Here is a 13,792-nt window from a genome sequence, read left to right on the forward strand (position 1 = left end):
TATCTTCTCGCGCATATGCGCGACATATCTCGCGCATATGCCCGAGATGTTCTGTCTCGCACATCCCTTCACTCGCGCATATGCGCGCCTCCAGCCGCGCATATGCGCCCAAGGTTCTGGACGTTCCGCGCATGTGCGCGCATTCAAGCCGCGAATGTGCGCGCATGGTTCTGTCTTCCTCGCGCATGTGTGCCCATACATGTCGCGCATGTGCACGGGGACTCTTCTTGCACCTCATGTCAAATCTTCTTTCGGCTCTCTCGGTCTGATCCGTTTCGTCTATAATCATCTCAATTAATAAATAAATCATTTCAGATTAATCTCAGATTACAGTAATAAAAATCTCGGGACTTACACAGCGCGAAGCATATCTTCCAGAGTTTGAATAGTTCGTTCAGACTGACCGTCAGTCTGTGGGTGATATGCAGTACTCATAGCAAATCTTGAACCTAATGCTTCTTGAAAACTTCCCCAAAATTTTGAAGTAAATCTTGGGTCTCTATTAGAAACAATGGTGACAGGAATTCCATGAAGTCTCATTATATTGTCAATATAGAGACGATCCATTTTGCTATAAGTGTTTGTTCGCTCGTACGGAATAAAATGTGCAGATTTTGATATGCGATCCACTACAACCCATATAGAATCGCATCCTCTTGATGAACGAGGTAAATGAGTAACAAAATCCATTGTAATATGCTCCCAATTCCATTTGGGAATTTCAAGACTTCGTAGGAGTCCTCCGGGTTTCTTCCTCTCAGCTTTGACTTGTTGACATGTGAGACATCTAGACACGAATTCGGATATGTCTTTCTTCATTCTCTTCCACCAAAAATGGAGTCTCAAACATGCATACATTTTCTTTCCTCCTGGATGGATACTGTAACGGCTGCAATGGGCCTCCTCCAAAAGTTCTAGTCGCAAATCTGATTTTTCTGGAACAACTAGACGACCATTTAATCGTAGGGAATCATCGGCAACTATATCGAATCCTGATTTGTGGCCATCGAGGACCAATTGTCTGGATTTCAGAATTTGTGTATCAGTCTTTTGTGCCTCCTTAATCCGAGAAATTAATTCGGGCTCAATCTGTACCGCAGCAACATTGACGTGCTCATCATTAATAATGAAATTCCATCCCGATGTATAAATATCTTCATGCAGTTGTGAAATTTGGATTGAATTCATAATGACATCTTGAACTTTTCGACTGAGTGCATCAGCTGTGACGTTCACTTTTCCAGGCTGATACTGAATCTCACAATCATAATCTTTAAGAAGGTCCATCCATCTGCGTTGTCTCATATTCAGGTCCGACTGAGAGAATAAATACTTCAGGGTTTTATGATCGGATAGGATCACAAACTTCTCTCCATATAAATAGTGACGCCAAATTTTTAGGGCAAACACAAAGGCGGCTAATTCTAAATCATGAACTGGATACTTGCTCTCATGGGGTTTTAGTTGCCGAGAAGCGTAGGCAATCACTTTTCCGTGTTGCATCAAAACACAACCTAAGCCCTTTAATGATGCATCCGTGCAAACAGTGAAACCACCCGAACCAGATGGAAGAGTAAGAACTGGTGCAGTGGTCAATCTCTTTTTCAACTCGAGAAAACTCGATTCACATTCATCAGACCAAATGAATTTCACATTTTTCTGTGTTAGGCGGGTAATTGGTTTAGCGATTTTTGAAAATCCTTCGATGAATCGACGGTAATAACCAGCTAAGCCCATGAAACTTCGAATTTCAGGAACGTTTGTTGGTCTAGACCAATTAATCATAGCTTCTACTTAGCTTGGATCAACTGAGATGCCAAAGCGTGATATGACATGACCTAAGAACACCACACGATCTAGCCAAAACTCACATTTTGACAATTTAGCATAAAGTTGTTCCTTGCGAAGTATTTGTAGGACAATCCTCAAGTGTTCAGCGTGTTCCTCTTCAGATTTTGAATATACCAAAATATCATCAATAAAAACGATAACAAATTGGTCAAGAACTTCCTTGAATATGCGATTCATTAAATCCATGAATACTGCTGGAGCATTTGTAACACCAAACGGCATTACCAAAAATTCAAAATGACCGTATCTTGTTCGGAATGCTGTCTTTGGTATATCTACGGCTCAAATTCGCAATTGATGATAACCGGAATGCAAATCGATCTTTGAATAAATAGCAGTACCCTGAAGTTGATCAAATAAGTCATCAATTCGAGGCAATGGGTACTTGTTCTTTATAGTAGCTTGATTCAGTTGTCTATAATCAATGCACAACCGCATCGAACCATCTTTCTTGCGCACAAACAACACTGGGGCTCCCCATGGTGATATACTGGGTCTAATGTAGCCTTTATCTAGTAATTCTTGCAGTTGTTCCTTCAATTCTTTTAATTCTAATGGGGCCATTTGGTATGGTGCTTTAGAAATAGGAATTGTTCCATAAATTAATTCTATCGAGAATTCTATTTCTCTGGGTGGAGGAAATCCAGGTATTTCATCTGGAAAAATATCTCGAAATTCATTCACCACTAGATTTCAGACAATGTTGATTCTGATTTCTCGGTGTCGACAGCATACACAAGGTATCCTTCATTCCCTTGGAATAATAAACGCGAAATTTCCAAGGCTGGTATCAGGGGAATTTTGGCACGTGATCCCTTACCATAGAAATTCCATTTTGTCCCAGAGTTAGGACGAAAACGGACTATCCCATGGAAACAATCAATGGTGGCACTGTATATTTTCAGTGTATCCATTCCCACTATACAATCAAAATCTTGCATCGGTAGAACAATAAGGTTCAAATGCAGTTCATTATCTTGACAATTCAACACGCAATCCAGTATCATTCGAGTAGACATGATGATCTTACCCATTGGAGTAGCAACAGAAATTGATGTAGGTAGTACAATAGAAGTCCAAGAATGCGATGTAATGAATGATTCAGAAATGAATGAATGGGATGCACCAGTGTCAAATAATACTCGTGCAGGATAACCAGATATAGAACAATTTCCTGCTATGACACTTCCTGGTTCTTCCTGAGCTTGATCTTCTGTGAGTGCAAAAACACGAGCCTGGGTTGGTTTGAAAAATTACGACTTCCCGAGGCTTGCTGCGGTGGTCCATATGACTGCTGAAAAGATTTAGCAGGTACAGTACCTCTACCAATACTAGATCTTCCACGAAATCCTCCTCGAACAGGTTGTGGAACATTTTTCTTGGATGGGCAAACCCTTGCATAATGACCTTCCTGACCACATTCTCGACAAGAGCCATAAACACCAACACATTGTTCACTAAAATGCCTACCTCCACAACGGTTACAGTAGAGACCAGAATAAGTAGTTATTTGCGATTCACCCTGTTGACGATAACCACCAGAAGAAATTGATCCAGATTTTTTAAACATCTTCCTTTTAGCTTTCAAATTTTGTTGGGTGGTTAATCTGTTACCTGTAGGAACAAACGAAGTGCTTCCCCTCTTAAGCCCAGCTTCTGCATTTTTTGCTCTTTCGACAGCCTCCGCAAATCCAGTATGTAATGCCCTAGATTGTATGTGGATAAAATGAAAAGATGAAGTGTTGCTTGAAGAAAGAGACCGCACCCGCGCCCCTTTTGATACCGCACCCGCGGTGCATGGACAGAAAGTTGGCAAATTTTACAGTAGGGTCACCGCGCCCGCGGTCTAGAAGGAGTGCACCCGCGGTTAATGTCCAGTAGAGTAGGAAATTTTATTCGAAGCAAGACCGCACCCGCGGTCAAGGAGGGACCGCACCCGCGGTCGTCGAATTTCAGAAAATGAAAGGCATGCCGTGGGCACAGCGCACCCGCGGTGAAGAGTGACCGCACCCGCGGTGCTGCATGCAAGAAATCCACCTTTGTTCCTTGTTGTGACACATGGCATATATATATATAGATATTGGACTAATTTAGTCTTTCTCATTTCAGAACTCAGAACCGAGAGCATCTTCAACAATTCCTCAAGTTCTTCCAAATTTATAATTGTGATTGTGTGAGATTTATACATTAAAACTTGAATCTAAATATAGATTTGGATTCCTCTCTTTGAAGGCTACAAGGGAATGTACGTATTGTTTCCTTTCAGCATGTTTTGAAGTTGAGTTGTATGAGAAAATCAGATATGAGTTATATTATATGTTCTTATGATTATGGTGAGTATGGAAATACAATCGGATCGATTTTCGGATACCGTTTCAGATGGTGTCGATTTTTCAGCATGTATATTGAGTTAAGATAATGAAGAGTTCAGTATGATACATTATATTTTAATGAGGAGTATGAGTTGATTGTGATTTATTATGATGTTATTGAGTGATCGGTATCGCAGGATTATGCCATTGTACCGTCGATTTGTATTGAGATTGATTATCAATTCATATATGTGTTGAATTGAGTAGAAGTTTGATAGAATACACATTGATTATGCCATTTCAGATTTGTATTGGTAAATTTGGGAACAAGACTTCGACTACGACGACGATTATACTACTGACGAAAGGTATAATGCATGTTTTGTTTGGGGAAGACACAACTCAAATAAAATTCAATTTGAGTTTCCCAACAAAATCACATACTAGATTAGTTGCTTGTCTTTTGATATGATTATGATTTGTTTATAGATTATATTCAAATCTTTTTATATGATTATGCATTTATAGATTTATATTCATGCATTTGAGATATGAGAGTCATTGGCAGATTTGCCAAACTTCTAGACGTTCGGTGTATCGACGCATAGGAGCAGACATCCTCCGATTGTAGACATTCGATACAGACATGACCAAAGTCTAGGAATAAGACGTATAGTTACCCCGATTGGGAGGGTAGGTGACAGACAGTGACGTCTTATTCACACCGGGATCCCTAGAGTAGAGTCGAGTCGAGTCAAGACATGATTTGATTTGAATTGCATGTTTATATAGATTGGTTTCATAGACTATGGAGCCCATTATTATTGCTTTGATTCATGATTTATGATTATGTATCAGCATGTATACATGTTTTATACTAAGATTTGTTCTCACCGGAGTTTCCGGCTGTTGTTATGTCTGTATGTGTGCATAACAACAGGTGGGCACAGGATCAGGGTCGCGACAGAGATGAGAGATGGACATAGCGTGGTGATCACGGGCGTAGCAGATGAACTAGTAGTTGTACTTTTGATATGTACTGTATTTAATTACTGGTTTGTAGAATATGAATAAAACGAGGCATGTATATTATGTTTGTTGTAATGAAATGAATATAGAATTATCTTGTGCTTGAGTTATAAACATTTGATTTAATGTTAAAAGCAAAATTTTGACCCGTATTTTTGAACAATGATCCGATTAATCCTGAAAAGAACTGAGTTAGAGCCCGGGTCCCCACAACAGGTGGTATCAGAGCAGTAGGTTCTGTAGACTGAGATAGAATAGAATGAGCGGGGTAGATCGAGTCTTCTTCCTTGCTTTTGATGTGCTAGCATGATTTAATGCTTTCCCTATTATATGTTGTATTGTATCTGAGTTGATTTACAGCATATACTTGTAAAGACTGAATCAGAACCGATTCTGTATCAGAGGTATATGATCAGAGGAGGGCTGAGACAGATTGTATAGATTGTATACTAATCTGTTTGATAATCAGATATGCCGCCTAGAAGAATACTACAACCAGCTGCAGGTCAAGTGCCAGAACAGGGTAGTACGTCGGGTACTCAGATGGATGTGACTGCGACACCGATGGAGACTTTGTTGAAGAGATTTCAATCATTCCATCCACCCACCTTGAAGGGCACAGAAAATGCAGTGGATTGTGAGAGCTGGTTAGACGATATAGAGATGTTGTTTGAATCTCTGGCTTATACAGACGAACGAAGAGTGAAACTAATCGGGCATCAGTTGCAAGAGGTTACGAAAAGCTGGTGGTTGACCACAAAAAGAGCTTTAGAACATCGAGGTATTGATATTACTTGGAAAGTCTTTAAAGATGAATTTTATCAACGTTTCTTTCCAGTGTCGTATCGAAAAGACAAAGGGGCCGAATTTGCCAACTTGAGACAAGGGCAGTGGAACATAGAAGAGTATGTTGCCAAGTTTTCTTCCTTGCTCCGATTTGCGCCACACGTGGCAGGAAATGATGAAGCGGTCGCGGATCAGTTCATCAATGGTTTGAACCCGGATATTTTTACTTTGGTGAACACGGGACGACCCAATACCTTTTCTGATGCACTGAACCGAGCAAAGAGAGCAGAGGCTGGCTTGATCAGGCAGCGAGGAGCTTCTTATAGTGCTCAGAGCCAGAGACCGCCGCAGCCTACCACCCAGTTTCCACCACCTCCTCCTCGATTTGATAGTGGAAGCAGTAGTAGTGGCAAGAAGGATTCTTTGAAAGTTAAGGGTAAGCAGTTTAAGAGATCAGGGAGCAGTTCGTCGAGCTCCAGTGGGTCACGACAGAGAATTCCTGGCCAGAGTGCAGAGTATACTGGTGTTTATTGCAGTTCTTGTGGTGGCAGGCATGCCACTGAGAAGTGTCAGGGAGTTATGGGCCGATGCAATATTTGTAAACAGCGGGGACACTTTGCCAGAGTCTGTCCACAGAGAGGTGCACAGCAAGCTCAGAGTATTGGGGCGTCTGGTTCAGTATCTCAGCCGGAGCAGCAAGTATCATCTGTTCATTCCTTCCAGCCGCCACCTGCACCGTCCCAGTCCCGAGCCAGAGGTGGCCAGACAGTGAGCCAACCTCCCAGACAGCAGGCTCGAGTGTTCGCACTGACAGAGGAGCAGGCCCAGGATGTGCCAGATGATGTGATTGCAGGTAACTGTTTTCTTTGCGGGTATCCTGAATATGTATTGATAGATACAGGTGCATCACATACATTCATATCAGAACGTTTTGCATTGACACATACATTGCCTGTCGAGTCATTGTCTACTATAGTATCTATTTTTTCTCCATTGGGAAGTTGTCTGATATCTGTGACTTCAGTTAGACATTGTATACTACAGTTTGAGGGACATGAGATTGATTTAGACTGTGTTGTACTTGGCTTATCTGATTTTGATTGTATTGTCGGGATTGACACGTTGACCAAGTACAGAGCTACCGTAAATTGTTTTCACAAGATTGTCAGATTCAAACCTAAAATGACAGAGGAGTGGAAATTCTACGGTAAGGGTTCCAGATCTCGGATTCCCTTAGTATCTGCTCTGACTATGAGTAGATTGTTACAAAAAAGAGCAGAGGGGTTCCTTATTTATTCTGTAGATCTCCAGAAATCGAGCCAGGCATTGGCAGATTTGCCAGTAGTACGGGAGTTTGCAGATATATTTCCAGATGAGATTCCCGGGGTTACCTCCAGCCCGAGAGGTAGATTTTAGCATTGATCTTATTCCAAGTACCGTTCCTATTTCGAGAGCTCCATATAGGATGGCGCTAATAGAATTGAAAGAATTGAAAGCACAATTAGAAGATCTTCTAGCCAAGAGATATATCAGACCTAGTGTATCTCCTTGGGGTGCTCTAGTGCTATTCGTGCGCAAGAAAGACGGTTCTATGAGATTATGCATCGATTACCGACAACTGAATAAAACAACGGTGAAGAATAAATATCCATTGCCGCGTATTGACGATTTATTTGATCAGTTACAGGGATCATCTGTCTATTCCAAGATTGATTTGCCATCGGGATATCGCCAATTGAGAGTTAGAGATGTTGACATACCGAAGACAGCATTCCGAACCAGGTATGGACATTATGAGTTTGTTGTCATGCCTTTTGGTTTAACGAATGCTCCAGCGGTGTTCATTGGATTAATGAACCGTGTCTTTCAGAGGTATTTAGATGAGTTTGTGATTGTTTTTATCGATGATATTTTGATGTACTCTAAGAATCTGAATGAGCATGCCAATCATTTGAGAATTGTGTTGCAAACATTGAGAAATGAAAGATTATATGTGAAACTGTCAAAGTGTGAGTTTTGGCTGAGACAGGTTGTCTTCTTGGATCATATCATATCTGGAGATGGTATTTCTGTGGATCCGAGTAAAGTGGAAGCTGTGATCAGTTGGCCTAGACCGACTTCTGTGCCTGAGATACGCAGTTTCATGGGTCTGGCAGGATATTATCGACTATTCATAAAAGATTTCTCCAGCATTGCGAAGCCAATTACCCAGTTGACACAGAAGAATACTCCATTTGTGTGGTCTGAGGATTGTGAGTTTAGCTTCTTAGAATTGAAGAAGAGGCTGACCAGTGCACCTGTCTTGATGATTCCTTCAGGTACTGATGATTTCGTTGTATATTGTGATGCATCTCACAGAGGGCTGGGGTGTGTTCTTATGCAGCGAGGTCATGTGATTGCTTATGCCTCGAGACAGGTGAAGCCACACGAGATTCGATACCCCATTCATGATCTTGAATTGGCGGCTATTGTTTTTGCATTAAAGATTTGGCGTCATTATCTTTATGGTGAGAAATTTGAGATTTACTCTGACCATAAAAGCATGAGGTATCTGTTTTCTCAATCAGAGTTGAACATGAGGCAGCGTAGATGGCTTGATCTACTGAAAGATTTTGATTGCGAGATCAAGTACTATCCAGGGAAGTCAAATGCAGCAGCAGATGCCTTGAGTCGAAAGGTATGTGCCTTATCCTTATCGACGATAGGTGTTTCGAATTTAGTTGAAGATTGTTGTTTGTCTGGTTTAGCATTTGACACAGGTAGTAGACCATTAAGACTTGCCACGATTCAAGTTGAGCCAGATTTGATTATGAAAATCAAAGAAGCTCAAAGAACAGATCAGAAAATACAGCAGTCAATTCAGATGGTCAGATCAGGACATCAGTCTGAATATCAGGTGCATGATTTTGTCCTGTATGTGAATAATCGTATTGTAGTGCCAGATGTTTCAGAGTTGAAACAACAGATATTGTCAGCAGCGCACTGTAGTCGGTTCAGCATTCACCCTGGTGGCAGAAAGATGTGCAACGACTTGAAGACACAGTTCTGGTGGAAAAAGATGAAATCAGATATTGCCGAATATGTGTCTAAGTGCTTAAATTGCCAACAGGTGAAGGCCGAAAGAAAGAAGCCCGGAGGTTTACTTCAGAGTTTGTCTATTCCTGAATGGAAATGTGATCAAATTTCCATGGATTTCGTGACGAAGTTACCTCGATCATCCCGGGGTTGTGATGCGATTTGGGTTGTGATAGACAGATTAACCAAATCAGCGTGTTTTATTCCGTACAGAATGACGTACAGACATGATCAGATGGCTGAGATATATGTCCGAGAGGTAGTCAGATTACATGGTGTGGCGAAGTCTATCGTATCAGATCGTGATCCACGATTCACTTCTCACTTTTGGCACAGTCTGCAGCAGGCTTTAGGTACGACATTGAACCTGAGCACTGCTTATCATCCCCAGACATATGGACAATCAGAGCGGACTATCCAGACTTTAGAGGATATGCTGAGAGCTGTAGTGCTAGACTTTGGCACTAGTTGGCAAGATTCACTACCGTTGTGTGAATTCTCGTACAACAACAGCTATCAAACGAGCATAGAGATGGCACCGTTTGAAGCATTGTATGGCAAGAAGTGCAGATCTCCGTTGTACTGGGATGATATATCTAAAGTACCAGAACTTGGGCCTGATATGATTCGGGAAATGACTGAGAAGGTGAAGATCATTCAGCAGCGAATGAAGACGGCACAGGATAGGCAAGCCAAATATGCCAATATCAGACGTAGACCGCTTGTATTTGAAAAATGGGACATAGTATTCTTGAAGATTTCTCCCTTCAGAGGCATTGTAAGATTTGGCAAGCGTGGGAAATTGTCTCCTAGATACATCGGTCCATACGAGATTCTTGAGAAGATTGGCGATCGAGCATATCGACTGGCTCTTCCTCCTTCTCTATCCGGGATACATGACGTTTTTCATGTATCGATGCTGCGTAGATACATGCCAGATTATTCTCATGTCATTCGGCCTGACGAAGCTGAGCTGGATTAGACGTTGAGTTATGTTGAACAACCGATACAGATTCTTGATCGGAAAGAGAAACAGCTCAGAACGAAGACTATTCCACTAGTGAAAGTCCAGTGGAGTCGTCGTGGCACCGAGGAAGCGACTTGGGAGACAGAAGCAGATATGAGACAGAGATATCCCGAGTTATTCTCATGATGTGAGTATTTATTCAGCTTTTGATTTTACTGCTGTTTTTACATACTTTGATTAATTGATTTCACGTTCGAGGACGAACTAATATCTAAGAGGGGGAGAAATGTAATGCCCTAGATTGTATGTGGATAAAATGAAAAGATGAAGTGTTGCTTGAAGAAAGAGACCGCACCCGCGCCCCTTTTGATACCGCACCCGCGGTGCATGGACAGAAAGTTGGCGAATTTTATAGTAGGGTCACCGCACCCGCGGTCTAGAAGGAGTGCACCCAGCGGTTAATGTCCTAGTAGGGTAGGAAATTTTATTCGAAGCAAGACCGCACCCGCGGTCAAGGAGGGTCCGCACCCGCAGTCGCCGAATTTCAGAAAATGAAAGGCATGTCCGTGGGCACAGCGCACCCGCGGTGAAGAGTGACCGCACCCGCGATGCTGCATGCGAAAAATCCACCTTTATTCCTTGTTGTGACACATGGCATATATATATATAGATATTGGACTGATTTAGTCTTTCTCATTTCAGAACTCAAAACCGAGAGGATCTTCAACAATTCCTCAAGTTCTTCCAAATTTATAATTGTGATTGTGTGAGATTTATACATTAAAACTTGAATCTAAATATAGATTTGGATTCCTCTCTTTGAAGGCTACAAGGGAATGTACGTATTGTTTCCTTTCAGCATGTTTTGAAGTTGAGTTGTATGAGAAAATCAGATATGAGTTATATTATATGTTCTTATGATTATGGTGAGTATGGAAATACAATCGGATCGATTTTCGGATACCGTTTGAGATGGTGTCGAATTTCCAGCATGTATATTGAGTTAAGATAGTGAAGAGTTCAGTATGATACATTATATTTTAATGAGGAGTATGAGTTGATTGTGATTGATTATGATGTTATTGAGTGATCGGTATCGCAGGATTATGCCGTTGTACCGTCGATTTGTATTGAGATTGATTATCAATTCATATATGTGTTGAATTGAGTAGAAGTTTGATAGAATACACATTTATTATGCCATTTCAGATTTGTATTGGTAAATTTGGGAACAAGACTTCGACTACGACGACGATTATACTACGACGAAAGGTATAATGCATGTTTTGTTTGGGGAAGACACAACTCAAATAAGATTCAATTTGAGTTTCCCAACAAAATCACATACTAGATTAGTTGCTTGTCTTTTGATATGATTATGATTTGTTTATAGATTATATTCAAATCTTTTGATAAGATTATGCATTTATAGATTTATATTCATGCATTTGAGATAAGAGAGTCATTGGCAGATTTGCCAAACTTCTAGGCGTTCGGTGTATCGACGCATAGGAGCAGACATCCTCCGATTGTAGACATTCGATACAGACATGACCGAAGTCTAGGAATAAGACGTACAGTTACCCCGATTGGGAGGGTAGGTGACAGACAGTGACGTCTTATTCACACCTGGATCCCTAGAGTAGAGTCGAGTCGAGTCAAGACATGATTTGATTTGAATTGCATGTTTATATAGATTGGTTTGATAGACTATGGAGCCCATTATTATTGCTTTGATTCATGATTGATTTATGATTATGTATCAGCATGTATACATGTTTTATACTGGGATTTGTTCTCACCGAAGTTTCCGGCTGTTGTTATGTCTGTATGTGTGCATAACAGGTGGGACAGGATCAGGGTCGCGACAGAGATGAGAGATGGACATAGCGTGGTGATCACGGGCGTAGCAGATGAACTAGTAGTTGTACTTTTGATATGTACTGTATTTAATTACTGGTTTGTAGAATATGAATAAAACGAGGCATGTATATTATGTTTGTTGTAATGAAATGAATATAGAATTATCTTGTGCTTGAGTTATAAACATTTGATTTAATGTTAAAAGCAAAATTTTGACCCGTATTTTTGAACAATGATCCGATTAATCCTGAAAAGAACTGAGTTAGAGCCCGGGTCCCCACACAGTAGGTAGTCCAGACACCACATAAGTATAAATGTTGTTGTTTAGTCCATTCACGAAACGATTATATTTTGCCTTTGGGCTTGCTGCTACATGTGGTGCGTATTTTAGCATTGCAGTAAAAGTAGAGGCATATTCAGCTACGGACATATTCCCTTGTCGTAGGCTGTTGAACTCATTCTCTTTTTCGGTATAGTAAGATGGTGGAGAAAATTGTTCAGTGAATTGAGTTTTGAAGACAATCCAACTTACTTCGATTCCTTGTTCATCAAGTCCCATCTTGGTGGCTTCCCACCAATCTCTCGCACGATCCTTCAGTTGGTATAATGCAAGCTTATACTTTTGATTATCGGTATACTCCATTAAACTGAACAGGTACTCAATATCTTTAAGCCATGATTCGGATTTTTCAGCATCCTGAGTACCAAAGAATCTTGTGGGACGCAATTTTTGGAATCTTGAAACAATATCATCCATTGTGATTTGTACAAATTGATCAACAACCTGCTCCACTGGATTTTTTTCTGTCATAGGAGTTTCTATATGTATCCTAGGACGACCACGACCGCGTCCACTTCCTCGTCCTCTTGTAGCCATCTATAAAGGCCAAATAACAAATATAACACAAAGAAATATTATAGATGTACCATATAAATACACACATAAAAATATAGGAGCACATAGGCAATTAATTAAGTTTCGAGTAACTCTCGTGTGACCATAATCCTATGGAAGCATCTCTAGCTATACTCCGAAACTTCGAGAAATTTCCCAATTTATTGCTCTGATACCACTAGGTGTGGGACCCTCAACTCTCAACGGTAATTATCATTCATTAGTTAATTTAATTATAATTTTAACTCTACAGCGAAAATGTTTTTTTTTATATACACGACGACGCGAGCTCAAATAAAATTTCGTTTCCAAATATACTCAGTATTATATTATAAAATATAATTATTAGTCGAGACACCACAATTAACACATTGTTTACTAACTTCATATATATATATATATATATATATATTGTAAATTTCTGTCATAGAAAAATACATTATCATATATTAGTTTAGATGCCTATCATATTACAGAATAGTGCTCGAATAATATTACATAACAAAATACTTCGAGCCTATCTATAGTTCGACGATAATATTCTTAGTTCAATATATATCTCCTCCCATAAGGCAGATGGGAACATATGCAGTCCAGGTGACTCTCACTGCGATAGACTGGTATCACAGGCTCTGTCCCCAACTCCACTAGTAAACCAGGACAGTCATAACATACTTCCTCTACCAATGTCAATAATCCATCTACGAGCATCACTCCATACGAGCTCTCCTGAGACCAGCCATCTCCCAATAGAACTATGTATGCCATCTTTCCCTGATTACCAACCACACATAGAAGATAACCGCCCCCGAGGGGGTGAGTAATAACCCAGTATATTAAAACCGAAATAAAAACAACATGCACTGTAATAAATGATATGTGGATGCAATGCGTGATCAGGGAAAATCCACATGCAGGGTAAACAGAATAACGGAAACTGCACAATCGGTAAATGCAGCGTAACAATAGCTCGAGCAACAGGCAAGGCTCGGCTACACTGCCGTAGTGACCACT

General features: G+C 40.6%; 1 protein-coding gene across 1 annotated transcript; it reads right to left on the bottom strand.

Annotated features, from left to right (window-relative positions):
* Window positions 1-2,537: 2,537 nt before the first annotated feature.
* LOC142538687 (uncharacterized) lies at window positions 2,538-13,546 on the bottom strand. The gene is made up of 4 exons (XM_075643990.1): window positions 13,454-13,546; window positions 12,165-12,760; window positions 3,172-3,557; window positions 2,538-3,064 (listed from the first exon to the last, which is right to left on the bottom strand). The coding sequence occupies exons 1-4, from the start codon at window positions 13,544-13,546 to the stop codon at window positions 2,538-2,540; spliced, it is 1,602 nt and encodes a 533-aa protein (XP_075500105.1).
* Between the last annotated feature and the right edge of the window lie 246 nt (window positions 13,547-13,792).

This window comes from Primulina tabacum, chromosome 3, assembly GCF_025594145.1.
Source record: "Primulina tabacum isolate GXHZ01 chromosome 3, ASM2559414v2, whole genome shotgun sequence".
In the NCBI taxonomy this organism is placed as follows: domain Eukaryota; kingdom Viridiplantae; phylum Streptophyta; class Magnoliopsida; order Lamiales; family Gesneriaceae; genus Primulina; species Primulina tabacum.